The sequence below is a fragment of the Oculina patagonica genome, chromosome 1, assembly GCF_052425735.1.
Source record: "Oculina patagonica isolate OP01 chromosome 1, crgOcupat, whole genome shotgun sequence".
In the NCBI taxonomy this organism is placed as follows: domain Eukaryota; kingdom Metazoa; phylum Cnidaria; class Anthozoa; order Scleractinia; family Oculinidae; genus Oculina; species Oculina patagonica.
This window is the reverse complement of record NC_135758.1, coordinates 9,032,744-9,054,092: the sequence shown is the minus strand read 5'-3', so window position 1 is coordinate 9,054,092 and position 21,349 is coordinate 9,032,744. Positions and strand designations below refer to the sequence as shown.

Sequence of the window (21,349 nt, the reverse complement as noted above, 5' to 3'; positions counted from 1 at the left end):
AGTACAAGTTCCTTCAATACCTCCCCTCAAGGATAGTGCTTTAGAATTCTACAATAACAATGTCAAGGTTTCGATTAATCAGTGTTGGGAGATTGAAAAAGCAACTCGGTCCCAATCATCTAGTGAGCTTTGGTTTAAAGAAAGACAGCTAAGAGTGACAGCTTCGAATTTTGGAAACATTATAAAACGTAAAAAGGCAGATGTGTCAAAGCTCACTAACCGCCTATCTACCACTTGTAATTCTTTGCCTCACTTGAACACTCCAGGAGAATGTCCACTTTTGGAAATGTGGAAAACAATAGCATGACGTAACAACATGGCGGTTGTCAATTCTTCCCGAGTGGACTCCACTAGAATTTTATATTTGCCTTTTTTCAAGTTTTCCCGTGGTGCGTTTCGTGCCAGATGGTAACACAACACAAAGAAAGCATTGAAGAAGCGTTATGCGTGACAATTGTGTAAAATCACGGCGGATTGTGCGCGGAGGTTAGAATTTACTTTCGATGCGTATGTTTGTTTTGGTTGTCTTTTGGGTCGTTTCTTCAGCTTTGATCCAGTGTATCTCTTGTGAAAATTTTTTCTGAGCCTTGAAAAAATTCAGGGATGTCCTACAGTTATTCTAGTTGCACTGTACGAAATCTGAGCGATGGGCCGCAATTTGGGTGGATGGGCCGCGATTTTTGCTGGAAGCCATCGTCTACGCAAAGTGAGACTGCTTACAACTAATCTGTTTGGGCTTCTTTTCGTTCGCTTCAGTCGATGACTTGATGGATAATTGACGTCAAAGAACATCTTAAATATATCCAGGATAGCCACAGATTATCTACTGGACGTGTTTTAAGACACAACAAGGTCAACAAGGACAACAGGATGCGAGCTTTGTTTTCTTTCTGGTTTCTTTGGACCGAAGGTCGACGCGTGGCTGAAAAGCGCAAAAGCACATTGAAATGTATTAAAAGGAAGGGTATCTGGCAAAAGAAACTAAGCATGGACTCGCCTGAAGCGAAGGAAATTATTTTCTCGATTAGATTCAATTTCTTGATAACCTGGAGTTAGAAAAACATGGAAGGAATGAGAACCCTGGCGAGCTGCGTGATTGCGCTATGCCAGGGAAGGCGAAGGAGACTTCAGTCAATGTATGTTCGTTCATTTCAGAGTAGTCAACTTAATTCTAACCAGCTAGGAGTTCTGACGGTCTTGTTGTTATGTTTAAAAGGAGTTCCAAATGCCATGGTGTTTTCAATTGATTGAGCCAGCCTTCGAGTTGAGGTCATCGGTCTAATTGATTTCCTGGCCAGCTATTTTCAGGGTCGTAACCAGGTATATGGGATCAGGGATCACAGCCTTTGGATCGGGATCTTAGCCTCGGGATCGGGATCATGGACTCGGGATCCCGGGTCACAAGTCATGGGATCCGGATCGGCCTATCAGATGGGATCAGAATGGAATCAGGGATCAAATGCTGCCACATTTTGGGGATCAGGAATCAAAAATTAGAGCTAAAATTTGGGATCAGCGATGGAAAAATATACCTGGTTACGACCCTGTATTTTGCGAAGCAGAGTTTGACACCTTTTGACGCCTATTTGTTGACGAAATATATGTTAGAAAGGTTTGTTGCGACTCATTTTTATTGCAAGATAAAACTCAGTACAGCTCACTTTATGTTTTCACTACCAGATCAGCAGATTATGAGCTGCCGCGAAGGATTTTTCTTTTCTAATATTTTTATTGTGTTGCCAAGCCAGGCTGTTTGATTTGCAGCAATGTAATGCCACTGTAATGTGTCGCTTCCTTCGACGCGTGTTCTATTTTCTTAATTTTTGAATTCGAGACGCCGCCAAGCTAATGCCCGGGATAATTGTGAGAGAATCTTATCTGAAAATCGAAGTTCATAGCTCCTGTTAATTTACCAAACCACTAGTACATAGCGCGCGACGGAAAACGTTCGTTTCCGCTTTACTCACTCTCAGCCAAGAGAGATCAATGGCATATTTTTTTCTTTCTGCAAGCCGTGAATAAAGTTAGGCCCAGGATGCTTAAATCCTTGCATGATGTGGCGTAAACTGCGAGAGTATCTTATTTTAAAAGCGGAGTTCATAGCTCAGTTCTTTTAATTTACCGAAACTCGAGTCTTGCTTAAGATAGAGCTTTTGCCAAGAGACATCGTTGCAGCATCCTAGAGACTACAAATGCAGTGATCAAACTGCCATAGAATTTATTTGCTGGATGCAAGTAACGCAACAGACAGATAAAAAACAATGGAGGTAAAATGTTATAGCTGCCAGAGCACAAACAAGGGCCAATAAACCTAACAAATATGCCACAAAGCTAGCAAACACAATGGCACAAAGATCATCATTGAAATGGCTCTAGAGAGTGTTACTAAAATCCTCCGTTAACAGATCGAAGGCTAATTCAGCAACCAGCGGGAGTCGTGTTAGGCCTGTCTCATTTTATATTATCACTTGTGTCATTTTATTGTAAATATATTAAAGGGTAATACTACATTTTTGTATCGAGATGAACTGAAAACACATCATCATTCAATATTTTTAATGCAACAGCCAAAACGGTTAAAGAACCACATTTGTACTCAAAGCATGTTTGCCCCTGCATGTAGCAACAAATAAAATGGAGTTAATTATTTTCGGTAGGATTGCATTTTCAACAAGAAGAAAGATGATACTTTTCTCCGTGTGGTTTATCAAGGTAACATCTACTTGGGTAGCTGTGGCAGCTGCTGTAAGCGATGGTTCATTATCTTCAATGGCGCCGAGTGCAGCGGTCCACTACCCATTGACGCAGCCATATGGATCAGAAATGCAGACGAAGACAACCTTAGACCAGGAGCAATAGAAGGTTACTGTGACAACATTCACAAGGGCAAAATCCGTGTTGGTATTAACATTGGAAACTGTCCTGGATATGGAAACTCAGATGGATATACGGGCTGGAATTCAGTGTCCCGCTTGATAATAGAAGAAGTTCCACGGTCCCAGTAATCAGTTGGTTATTCATAAACATAACGCTGACATAAGCAATTCACTAGGGGCTAATTTAACCCTATTCAGACCGGGGGGGGGGGAGGGGGATTTTGAGGCCCGCGCTGACTTTGAACTTTTATAACTTTTTAAAGATTTAACCAAACGCTGCCAAACTTTCTGAGTTTTCCTAACATTTATCTGGCAACAATTTAGTAGGGCTGGATGATGTGTCAGGAACTGGTCATCACCATGGCAACGGAATTTTGACAGGCATGTTTTGCCAAATTTGAAATTTTGCGTGTTTCTGTTAATAAAAATCAACTTAAATGTAATTATTTTTACATATATTTTTACGGGTTTAAAGCACATTTTTATTTATTTTGAGTGCATTGCAGTGATTTTGGGTGGTTTTCTGGCATCTTGGAATAATTTTGAAATCCAAGATGGCGGATCCAAGATGGCGGCTGTTTTGACATCATAATGCAATTGTTACGTGATGTGACGTCACCATCCCACGCGACGTATACCAAAAGAAAGAGTTTCGGACATACAATACATCCTATAAGTTTCATGGTGATTGCTTAAATATTCTGGAAGTTAAATGGGTCTGAGAAAGTCAAAAAAAGCCTGGTCTGAATAGGGTTAAAGCGCAAAATTGTATACGGAATGCTTGGCGTTTGTTAAAGTAACAAGTACACATACACTAGTAAAGGGTTTTAAATATTTTGTAATCATAAACTTAATTATAAATGATTTCCATTAATAAAACGGTAATTATGCATTGCTACTGATGTCTGACTTTTTTTGTGTTGGGCTTACTCTTCTGGAACTAGAGGTGATCACTCAATGCATGCAGATCTCAGAAAAGGGAGTGAGATTTGTTCCGGCTATGAAAATGTACTATGGCCACCATCGGGGCTTCATCAAAATTATAATGAAGTTACAGAAAACTTGTAACGCTTAATATTGGCTATATAGACGAATTATTCTGCATGTTATTATGTCTGATAATGCAATCATTATTGTGTTGCGGTGTTTGTTTAATTTATTCTTCGGGGAAAAACACAACAACAAAAAATGTCACGGTGAACCAATGCTATAATTCTAAAGCAAAATACTGTTATAGTTATTTTTAAATGTTGTCTATTCGATTAAAGAAAAACCATTGTCAGACTTCTGAATTTCACGTGAAGGTTAAAAAATAACAAGCTTTAGAGCCCCCCTACCAGACACCTGTGCTATGACCACCAAATTAACATAGCATGTACGACACATTAATTTTAACAACTGCAGATTTGTTGGTGCCATTGCGACGACGCAATTTTGCGTCATTATTCATTTGGCAACCTGTTGATAAGGTTAGGATACATGCTAGCTTATAAAACACTATAGTTTTCGTTAACAAAAGCGATGATTCCATAACAACGTCTTAGGGCCTCTTTACATGAGAGTTTTCGTCCCGGGATGACTTTCGTCCCGGGATGAATTCATCTCGGTGTCTGGTCATTTTCTTGTTGCTGTTTACATGATGATACATGATTTCGTCCCGGCATGAACTCATCCCGGGACGATTTCATCCCGGGATGAAACACCGAGTTGAAATGTCATCTCGGGATGAAACGTGACGAGAAACGTCATGTAAACAGTCTTTCCGGGATGAAATATAAAGTAATGTAAGCACGGGCGAGATGAATTCAACTCGGGCGGGACGACTTACGTCCCAGCATCCCGGGATGAACACGCTCATGTAAAATGAATTTTTTTTTCATCCCGGGACGAAATTCATCCCATGATGAAACTCAACTCGGCTTTCATGTAAAGAGACCCTTAATGTTGGAATGTCAGCTATCAGTTTGTATGTACTATACCAGGCACGATTTACGTTTCTAATTTTTGTGTAAGCCCTGCTGTAAGCCGGCTTACAGGCTTACACGATTTAATTATCGCCTGGGCAATGATTGCGTGACGAGAAAAGCAATTAGGTACTGTATTTGCCCGAAGAAAGCTTAAATATACGCCTGTTGTCATGGCAACCAATTTTTTCATGCCAAAATGTCTCTTGGAAACACATTAAGAAGAAATTTGTTAGAAAGCGACGACTTTTCGACGTTGAGCTGACGTAATTATCAAGTCAAGTCGATAAAAATTGTATAAATACTAAGTAAAAACAATAGATCAATCGCACAATGAGTAAAAATGATCGAATGCTCATTCAAACAAAGAGTTTCGCACGGATAGAGTAAGTCTGTGAGTTTAAGCTCGGATGTACAACATAATTTGCATCGCACAAATTGCATGAAAAGAGATAAACCACGAATTGTTGATTTACGATTGGAGGCTTGATTTCTTTGGGCTTGAGATCTTGTTCCAATTTCTTGCTAATATTTACTGGTTATATGTTAGTGTCAATCTTGTGACTGAGATAACGCTTTTGCTTTCCAATTGTACGTGTTAGCTGATCTTTGATCCTTGAAGAGGAGACTGACTCGTAAGGCGTCGCTGTATTCCACTTGTCTTTCACTTGTGCCCAATGAAAAACATTTCATTTCATTGTCAGAATTTAACTGGGAACATTTTGATGTTAGTGACACATATGTTCGACAACTTTGTTGTTTACATGGCAAGAGGTTTTTAAACGTCAAGTTTTCGATTTAACAATAAAAAGCTGTGATAAAATGTTTCTTAAAAACATATTGAGAAAAAAAATTGTTATATACTTAAAAATTATAGGAAATTTGTAGGAAAGATCACACAAGAATGACCATTCGACATTAAGATATTTTTGCGCGCTCTTAATAAAACGGCTTTTAATTCAGATATTTTTTGCCTAATACAAAAACTCAAACCGGCAGTAATTCTACCCCAAAATATTCCACTGAGTAGATAATAAGTTGTCGATCTCATTTAAGTTCTATGCAAATATCCGAAATATATCTTTCGTGAGTAGAAAAACAACGGACGTGGGAAGTGTGAAGTGTGCAGAAAATTATGGAAAGCTAGGTCAAACTTTGATATTTTTTACAGGGTTTTCCTCCAGAACTGCAAATTTTCCACCCGTAAAGTAAACTGCTCCGTCCGTAAAAAGAAAATTGCATGTTTGGGGAATTTGGCAGCTGAAGCAACTTCCCTAAGTTCAGTCATGAAATCATTAATCATTTGATACACGTACCGTGAAGTTACGAGCTTGAATTATATAATTAGTGTAAAAAAGAACCTTTAGGTATGACAAAACATTAAAATATTTCTCTACAATCTAAATTTGATGTCTTAATACTCGTGTTGGATTTTCTTTCTCGAAAATTTTAAAGTTAGTTATTAAATCCCCAAATTAAAAGGACGTATAATGTGAGAATGTTACAGATGGGCGACGAATGTAAACACTGACAGCCGATGTTCAGACAATTGGTGTTTGTTTAACTCAATTGATATTAGGTTTGTGTCCATAAGATAATTCTCTTGTTCGACTTTTGTGGCGTTTACAACGTTCTCTTTTGCTAAAACTTACTATTATAATCACAAAAATATAAACGATAAATATTTGTCAAGTTGTTGTCTTAAACTTGAGTATAACTGAGCCAGTTAACATAAAAACTCTATCTAGTTTTACCGTACATCAGACAGTTATGTCAAAATCCAATTAACTTTATCTAAATGCGTTATGTAGAAAGACAACCATTCTATAGTAGTGACAGGTTCATTTTCTATTTGCCTTTAGTGGAACAAACATACTCTATCTGCGATGCGTCATTCATTTTGGTTTCTGACTCGGCACTCGGCACTCGCCACACCACCTCGAGAAGCTAAAAACATTGTAGAACGTTTACGTACTTGGGAATTGAAGAACCAAACATGTTTAGCAAAGCCAGCGCTGTATCTTTGTTGCTGTGGTCGTTGGTTTCTCCACTCATTTATCAAATAGACGGAAATAACAACAGTTTCAAGGTAAGCTTTGATATATCGGCAGTTAATGGAAAAATTGCCTTCTGTCGCAGTTTGTTTTATCCACTTATAAAGAACTATCCCATCACTACAACCCATTGTTTATTTCTGTTAGCAGCACCGTTCTTGCAATGTGTTCTGAACATCTCGAGCTACTTAACCAAAAAAGAAATGTTTCCATAACCGCTAAGATAAAAAGAAGATTTGATAAACGAAACTTATAAAATATTGTTTCAATTCTGATCACATAGGCATACATCTACATCTTTTTCGAGATATTGCATTGGCGTCTCGTTATATTGATAAATAGGTTTGGAATTTTTTAACAATCTACGAATAAAGAGTTTTATCCATAGATTTGTCATGGTGTACGTGACATGCACTTTATAAGAAGGAGAAAAGGGGAGGCAAATGTGGGGTTATGGGGAAATGGCGGTTGGAAGTAGATGTGATGTTGGAACAAACTGAATTTATATAAAAAAAATGTTGCATTGCATGTTGGTAATATTTGCTATTAAATTTTCTTTAGTCTTCTTTTACACAGCACCCTAGCATGTGTTTGCAAGGATCACCTGGTCTCCCCGGCCGTAATGGATATAACGGGTTACCAGGCCGCGACGGCCGAGATGGCGCGAAAGGTAAGGAGGGTGTGGCTGGTCCACCTGGCTCACGTGGTGTCAAAGGAGACGCAGGACAAAATGGTGCAGACGCTGACCACAGAAACTGGAAACAGTGTGCGTGGAAGAGTACAGACGGCCGTGACATTGGTCTTATCAAGGTAAGCTTTAATTTTTGGGAAGCGGATTAATAGGTATTATTATCAATATACGTCGCCAAATATGGAACTGCTTTCACGGAAACACGGGTGATCATGAGTAGCGGGCGATTTTGAATTTGACGTGATGCAAACGCATTTATGGCCCTTGCAGCTAATTGGTTCACGGTTCATCATCCAAGAAGTGTAAACCAATCAGGTTACATTTCTTGACGCAGGAAAACCATTCAGATTCTTACAGCAAGCTTTGAAGTTATAAGCACAGTCTCGAAAAGTTTGTCACCATTTTCTAAGAAAGTCGGAAAATAACGGATCGACACAAAATAAAGCCAGAATGCTTATGGAATGTAAAATTAAACAAATCGTAAACTTTTTGGTATAAAAGAAACTAAGAGAAAAATAAAGAAAATCGCCAAAAAAATGACGTTTTTGACGAGACCGGCTTATAATTAAATTATCTATTACTTCATTATATTTATATATAATTAATTATTGAGAACAATAATTAACCAGAACAATAATTAACCTGATGATTGCCTCGCATGAGACATGAAACTGAGCTCGAGACTTCTATGCTCGCCTTCTCATAATCCAAACAGTTTGCTATGATAAAAATAAACAGTGTTCAATAAAGACTTAGCTGTTGAAAAATGGTTTTGAATTAGTCCGACTCCATAATACTATGTTGTAACAGCTCTGTTTTTTTTTTATTGAGAACAACAAATTTTCTTACAATACTAACAATACTTACAATACCACAAATTACTTAAACAAAACTAACATTACTTACAATACTAACATTAACTACATTACTTACAGTTACTAACAGTACAAGAAAACATTGTTAACAATACTGACAATACCTTATATCCTAATAAAATACTGGTGTTACCTACCATATTAACATTACAAAACTTACAATACTATCTAATTTACAATACTGTATTTGCTTATTACTTATTTAAATCTACATATATATTTCTCTCTTTTTTTTTCTTTTCTTTTTCTTTTGTTTTTTGCTATGCTTTCAGTGATACTAACAATGCCTCATGCCACAATTACAGTGCAAAAAGGAAAAAAAAAAAAAACAGCAGAAAAACTATGCATGTATACAAATAACAATGACGCTACAGCAACTACTTAGTAAAGGAAACAGTCGACTAGATTAAATTTTTCAAAAAAAAAACTACATAATGGCTAGACGGATCTATAAATAAATTTCACATTTGAAAAAAAACTAAACCAACACTTGGTTTACAGAAACTAGATTGGTGGATAATTCAAACGGATAAAACATGGAGATAATTTATAGGGAAAAAATGTGTAGAGGAGATTAACAGAGAAACATCTTCCACTTGTTTGTGAAGGCGGTCAAACGATTACTATGCAAAGCTATTTGTTTTTCAATTTGAATAATGGAATTCAACTTACTCAAGAAAACAGACAAACAAGGAGGCGCTCCGCCTAATTTCCGGGAGTAAAGATGATATCTCGCAATTAGAAGCACAAGATCAACGGCTGTGTTAGTCGGGATTCTTAACAGCCCCATCAAATGGAGATCTGTGAGAACAAACTCAGTCCCAAAGCCCTTTTGAAAGAGAAATTGTTTAATATCTTCCCAAAAACATTGCGTTATGGGACAGTTCAAGAAAAGATGGATGATAGTCTCTGTTTGTTTTGCACAGAAGCAACATTTATTTGAAGGTATAAGATTGATTCTCTGCAGAAAATCATTCGTGGCAATCCTCCGATGTAAGAATTTAAAATGGAAGGTTCTTAATTTGGTGGACGCCGTACAATTAAAAGCAATTGTGTATGCTACTTTCCAGTCTACCTCACAGTCGTTCTGAACATGAAGGTCTCTCAGCCATTTTACTTGGCTTCCAATGGGTGGGATTTTTTCTCTCTTTAAAAGAGAGGTATACACAAAATGATTGATCTTACTCTTAGAGGTAAGATCAGCTAAAGATACTCCTTTCATAATGTTATTGTCTGGCGTCTGAGGATTATGTAGCTTCCTTATAAATGACCTTATAGCTGAAAGAACGGCAAATGATTCAAACCATTTTAGCTCGGGGAACTTAATCCTCAGCTCGTCGTACCTAAGCAGGGTGCCATTCTCGTCCAATAAGTGGGAAATTTTGCAAATTCCGTGGTTGAACCAATGTTTATGGAAAACGGGTCGGTCGTTTATTCGAATAAGAGAATTGTACCAGATGATCTGGTCACCAACATTTACATCAGTGATGTCAGTGACATCCGTAAAATGTAACTCTGCCCAGGCTTCCAGTACCTCTTGGACGAAGGGGTTACAGACCCCTAACGTGGGGATGTCGTCTTTGTGAAGATTGCAGGTGAAAATATCCCTTCCTCCATGCTTTTTAAGACTGTCCTCGAAAACAAATTTCCATTTCCCATCATTTGTCGGATCCAGGTATTTTTGGATCCAGGAGACTTTGAGAGATTGATTGAACTTGTTTATATCAATCATTTTTAGGCCGCCCTCCTTGTAATCTTTGGTTATAAATATCCTTTTAACCTTATCTCCTTTACCATCCCAGAGAAAATCGAAAACATTTTATTGACTTTTTGTAATGCTTCTACGGAGGTGGTTAGCGGCGTTAAAATATAGACCAGTTGGGAAACCAGGAGACTTTTAATGATGGTAATTTTTCCGATTAAACTGAGCCTCCTAAACTGCCATGATTCAATTACACTTTCTATCTTTTTGATCCTTACCTCGTAATTGCAGCGGAGCATTGTCTTCCTGTCTGTTGCAAACCAAATTCCAAGTGCAAATACTTTACCTTTCACCCAGGAAATTTCCGATTTGTCACATTTTATTGGTTCTCTTTCTTTTGCTGAACCCACCCATAGCACTTTTGTTTTCTCGTAATTCACCTTGAGCCCAGAGATTATGTGAAATCCGTCCAAGACTGCAACTGCACGAAGAAATGAGCCCTCAGAACCGTCGAGTATTAAGGTTGTATCGTCGGCATATTGGCTTAGTTTGTGTTCTACTTCATTCGTTTCAAACCCCTTTATGTCTTTATCCCTTCTTATAAAATTGGCTAGTATCTCAGCTGCTATTATGAACAAGTATGGGGACATCGGGCAGCCTTGCCTGACCCCTCTACCTAAGATGAAATGCTCTGAGACCCAACCGTTGTTTTGGATGGCGCTGGAGACATCTTTGTAGAAAAGCCTGAACCAGTTCACCAGCGAGGGCCCGAAACCGAAGTGTATGAGAGCTCGTTCTATAAAAGACCACTCGATCGAATCAAACGCCTTTTCGAAGTCTACAAACATCAGGAGACCGGGTTTATTCGTATTATCCGCAAAATTTATTATTCCATCAATTAGTAAAATATTTTCGGCGATGGAGCGTCCTTTTAGGAAGCCGCTCTGGTCATTGTCAATAATTTTTGGAAGTACACGTTTAATTCGATTTCCAATCGCCTTAGCTGCAATTTTGTAGGTTTTACCATTGAGCACTTTTATAGCAGATGAAGTCTTCAGTTTATCGGCTTGTTGTCTACATAATTAACATAATTATATACTTTAACTTAAGACAGAGACTGTTTGGACAGTTACTCGAGTTTCGCGCACGAAGCGATCATCAGACTGTCAGTCTGATGATCGCTTCGTGCGCGAAACTCGAGTAACTGTCCTTACAGTCTCTGTCTTTAGTTGTAGTATTCCACTCTGGATGCATTTGCATCGAGCACTTCTACGATTGTGTGAAACCTTTTACATTTTTCTTTGTTTAACATAATTATGTATATTTTTATTTCGCAGGATTGCGTTTTCAACAAGCAGAAGGATGCTACCGCTCTTCGTGTTGTTTATCAAGGCAACTTTTATGTGGGTGGAAGTAGCGGCTGCTGTAAGCGATGGTTCATCACTTTCAATGGCGCCGAGTGCAGTGGTCCAGTGCCTATCGACGCAGTGAATTACATCAGACACAGTAGCCAGAACAATCACAGGCATGGCGCAATAGAGGGCTACTGTGACAACATTCACAAGGGAAAAATCCGTGTTGGTATCAACATTGGAAACTGTGGTGGATATGGAAACGCTGACGGCGAGACAGGCTGGAATTCAGCATCCCGCTTAATTATCGAGGAGGTTCCGCGATCCCAGTAATCCGCTGAAAAAATAACGCTGTCGGCAGCAATGCATTAGGGACTGATTAAAGGCGCTATATTGTATGTGGAATGCTTGGCCGGCTTTTGTAAAACAAGCGCTCCATAAAATGGTGAAGGTTTTTGAAAACATTGCAATCAGAAACGTTATAATACATTTTACTTGGTTTTCCTAAATAAAGTAATTTATGCATTGCTTGTGATGTCTAAAGACTTTTTGTACATTGCTCGTTTGAAGCAGGGAAGTAATCACTTAATAGAGATGTTTCGCATAAGCACACTCCATATGATAATTACTTACTATTAGTGGCTAACACCTACTAGGTATGCTAATTTAAGACGAAGCTGTGAAAGTCTTTATTTCATCAAAACAGGCTATTTGAAATCGTTTTAACAGAATAAACAATATTGTAACAAAAGATTTCTTAACTAATGCTAATATTTAAATCCACTCTGAACACAATATCGGCAAGAAACTACTGGCCAGTTTTAAGAACGGCCGCCTGTAAGGAGCGAGATCTTTCCGTCAGCGACCCGTTTGGCTAATCGCTCATATTTGGCCCAAAGATACCCTTTGGTAAGACATTTGTAAAAATCATATTCAAAAGTTCCAGCGATTTTTTATTTTTCAGAAAATTACGAAAATTGGAAAACGGGGTCAAAGTGCGGTTTTCCTTTCAATCGAATGCCCAAAATAAGTTGCGAGAACGAAGTCCCGGCAAAGTCTCAAAAAAACTTCAATTGCCGTCAAACTTCACATAAAAGCGGAACAAACATTACTTTACATTCTTCAACTGTTAAAATTTAGAAATACGTTGATAATATGATTTTGCAAGCTATTTTATAAACCGCTCTGACGAGCACCCAAAATAGCGGCGAAATATAGGCCATTTTCAACAGCATAAAAATACCCCTGGTACCTAATTTTTCGAAAATTTGAAATTACAGCCTCAAAGTATAATCAATAAACATTCACCATGCCAAGTTTTAAGGTCGAACTCGAAACGCTTCCTGCTGAGAAAATTAAAGATGTCTGGTGTATGTTCAGCTCAAATGACACAAGATTTACGGAAGTTGTCACTTTCAATTTGCCGATCAAATTCTAAAATCAATTCAAACACCATCGATTTGTATTTTAGACCGTAAAAGAAATCCACTTGTATGTAAACAACATGTTTAGAGGTCTTAGAAGGCGGTACAAGTCATTTTTAGCCGTAAATTTATAAATCTAGAGTCGTCATTTTGTAGCGGCTTTAAAATGTTACTTTGTCAACAAACGCTGCTTGTTGACATTACAAACGCAAGATTATCGAAGCATTCAAATCTAGCACAATCTATAAAGCTTTTTTACAAAAAGTTTGCAAATCATTTTGATTGAAAATTTTTCTGAATCAACGGCACCCTTTGTAAGATTGAGTAGTCGACAAGACAGTTTGAACGAACTGGCATTACTTGCGACCACGGGTCATTACAACGCTTGTGTACATGGCACGTTCATACATCGACCACTCATGATCAAGAGGTCAAAATGTCGAGGAGCTTTGCAATGTTCTACTTGAGAAGTGCTCAAGCAGGTGATCAAAATGGTATTGTTCATGTTGTGGAGTAATGGCAGATTAACAAATTCATTTTTAACTAATACATGTACACTGGAAAGCAACAAGCGAAACAGTTCGACCCCAAATTATGCAATGTATTCATTTGGCGTTAAATATAGCCCGATAAAAATAATCACTAGTAACATACCGTCTCTAAAAGCCGTACATCCACCTCATTGCTGTACCACATTAGCCTTTTCGATCTCAAAGTCACTGTTGAAAGCATCAAGGACAGTAGTTGTATCATATTCTGACAACATTCAGTACTTGATTCACGTCAATAGAAAGTGTTGTTCAAGTCACACAACCCGTTCGACACGGCCATCCCAGCGTCACGCATTTATTGTCGTCCTTGTTTGAGTGTTTGAGTAGACAGACAAAATAAGAAATGCTATTTGATAGGAGATTTTAATCTTGATCTTTTTAAGGCTAATGAAAATCAGTTTATTAATGTTTTTTTAAATCAGATGTTTTCATCAACATTTTACCCGTTAATTTCAAAACCAACAAGAACAAGAGCTCTTAGAGCTTACATGCAACTGCGCTGGTCTCGTGAGCACTTTAGGGGAGCCATGTGGGGGGGAACAAAAAATGCGCCCCCCCCCCCCTTTCTTTCGACGCGTGAAAATTTAGAAATTTCTTTGAGTAAAACGCTTCAAAATCGGACATCTCACGCTAAACATGCTTATTAAGACCAAAGCATTTGAAAATTTCCCATTGGTAAGTTTTTTCTAGCTTTTAAACCTTGCGTGACCCAAGCCCGGCCGAGCGGGGGCATCAGTCTGGTCACTGAGAAAAAAAAAAAAAAACCGCTTGTAGAGCAAGAACTGCGCAGCGCAGTTAATAACCAATTCCAGTGCAACATTATTTGATAACATATTTGTCAACAATCTTGATGAGTGCCATAAATGTGGTATCCTTTTCACAGACCTCTCAGATCATTTGCCTGTGTTTCAAATAACAACCTCTCCAAAAGAAGTAAATCGTAAAAGTGGAGTCAATACTAATTATAGGCTAATTAACAAAACAACAGTTGACCGATTATGCCAAGACTTAATAACTGAGGACTGGAATGACCTTTATAACAATACAGATACCCAAGATGCATACAATTATTTTTATAATAAGCTGTTTAGCTTATATGACAAAAATATACCATTAAAAAGTACCAAAAGAAATACAAACAGTCGAGATGTACCCTGGGTAACAAAGGGTATTCTAAAGTCAAGAAAAAACAAAAATAAACTATACAAGAAATTTATCAAAAATCCAAATGAAACAAATGAATCAATCTTTAAGACATACAGAAACAAATTCAATAAAATTAAAAAAGCAGCCAAAAAACATTACTACAACAATAAATTTAATGAGCATAAGGGAAACCTAAAATACTCATGGAAACTAATAAAAGAAATTTTAAATAAAAACAAATTCAAAATGGAATTGCCAGACAATTTCAATGAAGATGCCATTTTGATATCTGATCCAGTTGAAATAAGCAATAAATTTAATGAATACTTCATCAATGTTGGACCAAAGCTGGCTGACAAAATTAATGATAACAATGTTAACATCACAAACTTCCTAGGTGAAAGATCTATGGACTCCATCTTTTTAGATGCAGTCACAGAGAAAGAAGTAGAAATTGAAATTAGTACTCTAAATAGCAATAAGTCTTGTGGTCATGATGAGATACCACCTAAACTTGTGAAGCAAATTTCCAAACATATTATTAAACCATTAACATACATTTTTAATCAGTCCCTCACCACTGGAGTTATCCCTGATGACCTAAAAATAGCACTAGTAACTCCAATTTATAAGGCAAATAGTAAGGAGGAATAGACCAATATCTGTCCTTCCATGTTTCAGTAAAATACTAGAAAAAATTATATACAAAAGAGTACTTAAATATTTGGACAAACACAACATGTTGTTTCAAGGTCAATATGGTTTTCGTAAAAACCATTCAACAAACTTAGCGACTATAGAGCTTACGACTAAGTTACTACAAGCAATTGATAACAATGAATACACAATAGGAGTATTTTTAGATCTTGCAAAGGCTTTTGATACTGTGAACCATGAAATATTACTTAAAAAGCTTGAACATTATGGTATAAGGGGAATTGCCCTTAAGTGGTTTGAAAACTACTTAACAAATAGGAAACAGATAGTTAAATATAAGTTACAAAAATCAGTAAGCTTAACAGTCAAGTGTGGAGTGCCTCAAGGGTCCATAATTGGACCTCTTCTTTTTCTTATCTACATGAATGATATCTCTAGGTGTTCAGAGATATTATCTATTATTTTATTTGCAGATGACACAAATTTATTTTTCAATCATAAAAATCTAGAAACGTTACAAATGACCATGAACAATGAGCTAAGTAACATAGCATCTTGGCTTTCCGCAAATAAACTTTCATTAAATATTAAAAAAACACAATTCATAATTTTTAAATTCAGAGGGAAGAAAATAAATCAAAATGTCTCAATTAAAATAGATAACCAAGAAATTGAGCAAGTAAAGCACACAAAATTCCTGGGTTTACACATAGATAATGAGCTATCGTGGAAATATCACATTGACCAAGTTGCGTCTAAAGGCACCGAATTGGGGGCGAGCTGTCATGGCGGCCGTTTGGTGTATTTAACGGTCCGACAAACTATGGCAATTTCGTGAATGTGGAGTGTTAGTTATATCTTGTTGACTTGTTAAACCCGAAAGACAATGTTTTAAGTTTCAGACCACCGAATGTCAAAAACAAAAGAAAAGAAACGTGCACGGGAGTCAAGTTCGACCAGTTCGACTGGCGAGGAAGAAGACGTATCGGACGCAATGATCCTAGAAAAACTGTCCAGTATCCACGAGGACATAAAAGCACTTAAGGAGGAACTTAAAGGTGAAATTAGGGCAGTGAAATCAGAGCTGAGCGAGGTAACGAAATCGTTAACCGCCGTGTGGGAGGAGGTGCAGTGTCTTAAAAAGAGAAACAAAAATTTACAAGATCAGTGTGACAGCGCCGAGAGAGAGAACAGCAAATTAAACCAGGAGATCAGCACTCTTAAAAATCGTCTAATTAAGCTGGAAGATTACTCTAGGCGCGAGAATCTTCGTTTCTACAACATTCCCGAAAATCCTGGAGAGAGCAATGCGGAGTGTTCGCGTAAAGTAATGGACGTTCTAAAAGAACTCGGTGCCGAACCAGATAACATAATGTTTCATGCAATACATCGAACAGGGAATCCAAACACCACAGCTTCTTCGAACAGAGCTGCGAACAACGAACATTCGACGGAGTCAAGGGAAGACGCTTCACGTCCTCTGCGCCCACGACCAATTTTAGTCCGCTTCGTCTCAAGAATGGATTGCGATTGGATTTGGCAAAGCAGGAAGAAACTAATGAACAGTTCTTCCTTCTCTTCGGTATTTATTGACAAAGATCTTTCCCCTGAATCAGCAAAAGAACGTGGAAAGCTCCGCGCCGCTTACAAGAAAGCTAAGGAATTAAACGTCGGAAGAGTATTTATAAAAGGTAAAAATCTGACAGTCAATAGTTCTGTTTATTCAGCGGACAACCTACCGGAGTATCTCCTACCTAAGAAAAAATATTAGCCAACATGCAGACTTATCTCAAAACTTATTACTCTTTGAACTAATTAATGGTATCTCTTACTCTTTAGGATTTCGCGTAATGATTAGAAATATGATTTTTTTTTTTGTTTTTGTCTCCCGGTTAGCTTCGTCATGCTTCTTTAAAACAACTCCGCTAAAAGTTAAAATTTACGCATAATTTACTTGCCATAGTTTGCATATCGTATTCTGTTTTCAAAACAGTAGTCCCTAGGCCACGAGGGACTATGGCCGTATTTAGGAAATATTCTAGCGGCTTCTTAAAACTTTTATGTTTATGTGTTTGTATGCTAGTTCTAAAGTGCTATGTTAGCAGTGGTAGATTATTATTAAGGGTATCTGTAAAATATTTCCTATTTTTTAGTTTCATTACTTTAAATTTTTCATGGCATTTAATTATGTGCGCTATTACAGGAGACAATAGACTCAACCAAGCTATAGAAATTCGAGGATGTTTTAAGTGTTAATTTCAAAATGCTCTCTTTAAATGTCCGAGGTATTCGCTCTCTAGAGAAAAGAAAAGCATTGTTTATTTGGCTTCAAAAGCAAAATGCAGATATTATCTTTCTCCAAGAGACGTATAGTACGAAAGACATAGAAAACGCATGGAAATGTCAATGGAAAGTGCGTGCTTAGAATGGCGAGAAATTTACAGTCTATCCTCTAAGGTACTCATAGACACAAAGTCGAGAGAATTTCAGTATAAAATCTTAAACAGATACTTAACAACCAACTCATTTCTTCACAAAATTGGTTTGATTGCCTCACCATTATGTACTTTTTGTGGATTAGAGAGCGAGTCCCTCGAGCATTTACTTATCACATGTTCATTTACCAGTGATTTTTGGCTAGACTTCATTGACTGGTGCAGAAATACAAACATTGTTTTGGAGGAACTTTCTGATATAGATAAGCTCTTTGGAGTTTGGAAAAGAAAAGAAGATTTCTTACTACTTAATCATCTTTTAATTCTAGCTAAATATCACATTTATGAATGCCGGAAGAACAACAACCGTCCATCTCTTCGAGTATTCATTAAAATTGTTAACTATACATACCAACTGGAATTATATGCAATGAAATCACAAAATCAGGAAGACAGCCAAAATGTTAATCTTAAATGGAAAAAATATACCGAGAGTTTATAGATTTCTTAGTGGGTAACTCCTTTGTAGCCAAATAATATTCTTTAAAACAAAGTATATAAATTAAGCCATATAAATTGTAAGTAATGGTTATTGTAAGTTATGTAATCCTGTGTTAATTGTATTATTATCAGCAGCACAAAACGAAATCGTATAGAAGTGGAAGTGATTGTAGATGTAATTGTAGTCGTGTTGTAAATGATGTAAGTAGCGATTTTAGTATTGTAATTTAAGTAAGGTGACTGTATTGTAGTGCAAGTAGCTGTGTTGTATAACATTTGTATTATAAGTAGTGTGTTGTAATGAACTGTATTTAGCCTCAGTGTTGTAAGTAGGGTTGGCAAATTCATTAAAAAAAAAAAAAAAAAAAAAAAAAAAAAGTTGCGTCTAAAATATCAAAAATGACAGGTATACTGGCAAAGGCAAGACACTACTTATCTCTCAAAACTTTACAGACAATTTATGACACTATGGTACAACCTTACTTGACATATTGTAATATTGTTTGGACAAGTACTTATCCAACAAGACTCAACTCATTATTTATGTTACCAAAAAAGATAGTTAAAATTATGACTTTTAAAAATTACAGAGAAAAATCTAGGCCACTATTTGTAGCATTAAAGATTCTTAATATATACGAGTTAAATATATGCCAAATATCACTTTTTATGTATTCCTACTTTAATGGTAGACTACCAAGTTATTTTTGTAATTACTATAGATTAAATGAAAAGATCCATAATCACAATACACGAACATCCTCAAACATATATATTGATTATAAAAGGACAAATGATGGTAAATTTTCATTAAAATTTAGGGGGCCCCAAATATGGAACAATTTACCTAAGGATCTGAAGACACAGAAATCATATCGACTTTTTAAAAAATCAACTAAAGACTATATTCAAAATCATATGTATTTCTTTAATTATATAAGCTAGATTGTAATTAATTTATTAAAAAAATAGCAAATCCCACTTTAATATATTCAATTAATACTTACATCCATCTGCTAAATTGTAAATAGTATATGTATGTATGGGGATCTTCTTACAAAAGCTCAGTAGAGCTTGCTTAGATCTCCAGCCATTATGTACATTATCTTATGTAGCAGATATATTTGACATTTTGAAAAATAGAATGAATATAATGGAAATAAAGAATTGTTATCTTTAGCGTCCTAGATCCTGGGAGGGGATCTAGCATAGGGCCCGGTGGGCCGGGGCACCCACCGCAATTTCAGGCCAAATTAAAGGTGCCAAACCAAGGCCTTTTGGAAAATTTGGTGTTTACAAAATCTGTTTTTAACAATATAGACGATTGGTACGGATAACGATTTCAGTCTAAGGTGTGTGGGGGGCTACCCTTGGTACCAGATGATTTTTTCTCGCGCGCGGTGAATACTTCGGCGGCCGAAGGCCGTCGCCACGAGAAAAATAAACACATAAGGGACGGACCATCAGAAATAACCGGAGGGGGGGGGGGGGTAAAAAATATTCGGTGCAGGAATTTTTTTGAAGGCCTACTTGTATGCAGGAATTTTTTTCTGGGGCACAAGCTTTGCACGATTTTTTTTTTTCGCCCAAAGATACAGGTCTTTTCTTGTAACGCATCTATGATTTGCGCAACAATTATCATTATTAAATAGCATTATTGTTTCACTTTTTTCAGATTCGTTCTCTGAATTAAGCGACATTTAGGGACTGTTCATTTTTTATGGGGTAGGGGGGCTGAAGGGATTTGATAGATAGTGCCTCTCATATGTAAATGGGAAACAAAAGAAACTGCTCTATGAACCAAATGAACGACCTCAAAGTTCAGAAAGGATGCGCCACTGCGGCCATTAAAAATAGATCGATTTTGACACCGAACATTTATTGTTGACATAAGGGCAGCCGGCAAAATGAACAAGCAACAAAAATGTCGTGTCTGGATCTGGCATTGCCATCGTGTCTGGATCTGGCATTGCCTGCGTGACCATTTCAACGCAGGCTAGATCTGGCAATACAACCCTGTCGTCACCGAATAGATAGATCGTTTCGGCCTGCAGGGTAAACACCTTGGACAACGCAGTAATCGTGTGAACATCAAGATTTACTTTAAGAACTTTTTCTCCGCTTTGGACTTCCACAAAGTATCTTTGTGTTGCCTATTTTGTTTGTCCGCTTTGGACTGGCATTAAGTAGCCTGTGTACAGCCGCCCCCTCCCCTCAATAAAAATCGGGAAGGAGCGTCTGTGATTTACCGTTGATAATCGTGTTCCGGACCACGTGACTTTTTCTGGAATGTTTGGAAAATGATCTGATTGGCTATCACCAGTGGATCATTACAGTCGTTCTTCTGATTGCTCATCGTGAAGAGCAATTGCCGATAGGCCCAAAGATCGTAAGAATGCCACTTGGTCTTCCATAAGCGTTTTCAAAGGTGAGATAATAATTATTTTGCTGCCGCGTCGACAAAACAGCTCATCGGCAACGATTGGGGCTGCATAAAAGATTAAGGACTTCCCGTATCCAGTTGGAAGACTTGCATAGACATCCTTTCCATTGAAAAGTGCTTCTAAGCATTCCTTTTGCTCGTCGTAAAGCGAAGGAATTTTAAAAGTGTCGCAGACCCTCTCGAAAGCACGTTGTAAATTACTCGCATCGACCGCCATTTTGAAAATTTGAGACATAACAATGTGCGCCACGGAAATTTTGGTCAGCGTAAATCGTTTTTCATAATTTATGCAAAATTATTCCGGAACACGATTATCAACGGTAAATCACAGACGCTCCTTCCCGATTTTTATTGAGGGGAGGGGGCGGCTGTACACAGGCTAGCATTAAGTTAAGGCACCCAATAAAACATTTATACATGAAAATGGAGAAAATGAACGCGAGATATGCCAGCAAAGGTTACTGGGTATGCGATGGAGAGAAAGGACAAAAAAGAAAGAATGGAGAAGAAAAAAAGATGAAAAGAAAAAGGAATCCAGAAAAAGAATAACAGAAAAATAGAAAAAAGTTAAAAGGAATAAAGACATTATAAAGGAAAATGGTAAAAAGAAAAACGAAATACTGATAAAGGGAAAATAGAGAAAATGAATAAAGAAAATGATAAAAAGTATAATGGATA

At 37.2% G+C, this 21,349-nt stretch overlaps 2 protein-coding genes across 3 annotated transcripts in view; both read left to right on the top strand.

The window, feature by feature from the left end:
- LOC144654865 (collagen triple helix repeat-containing protein 1-like) overlaps positions 1–21,349 on the top strand; it is a 112,605-nt gene that overhangs the window by 20,066 nt on the left and 71,190 nt on the right. The window lies entirely within an intron of this gene.
- On the top strand, positions 6,735–12,016 carry LOC144654963 (collagen triple helix repeat-containing protein 1-like). 2 transcript variants are annotated; one of them, XM_078515202.1, is made up of 3 exons: positions 6,735–6,929; positions 7,471–7,704; positions 11,500–12,016. In XM_078515202.1, the coding sequence occupies exons 1-3, from the start codon at positions 6,837–6,839 to the stop codon at positions 11,845–11,847; spliced, it is 675 nt and encodes a 224-aa protein (XP_078371328.1). In that variant the 5' UTR covers positions 6,735–6,836; the 3' UTR covers positions 11,848–12,016. The 2 variants fall into 2 exon arrangements, with proteins under 2 accessions (XP_078371328.1, XP_078371320.1); XM_078515194.1 differs by having other exon boundaries at positions 7,456–7,704.

Bases quoted from the DNA above. Each gene is read 5' to 3' on its own strand.
- LOC144654963 (XM_078515194.1), top strand. From the start codon at position 6,837: ATGTTTAGCAAAGCCAGCGCTGTATCTTTGTTGCTGTGGTCGTTGGTT. The intron at 6,930-7,455 runs GTAAGCTTTGAT...AATTTTCTTTAG, and splicing joins GAAATAACAACAGTTTCAAG to TCTTCTTTTACACAGCACCC. The intron at 7,705-11,499 runs GTAAGCTTTAAT...TTTATTTCGCAG, and splicing joins GTGACATTGGTCTTATCAAG to GATTGCGTTTTCAACAAGCA.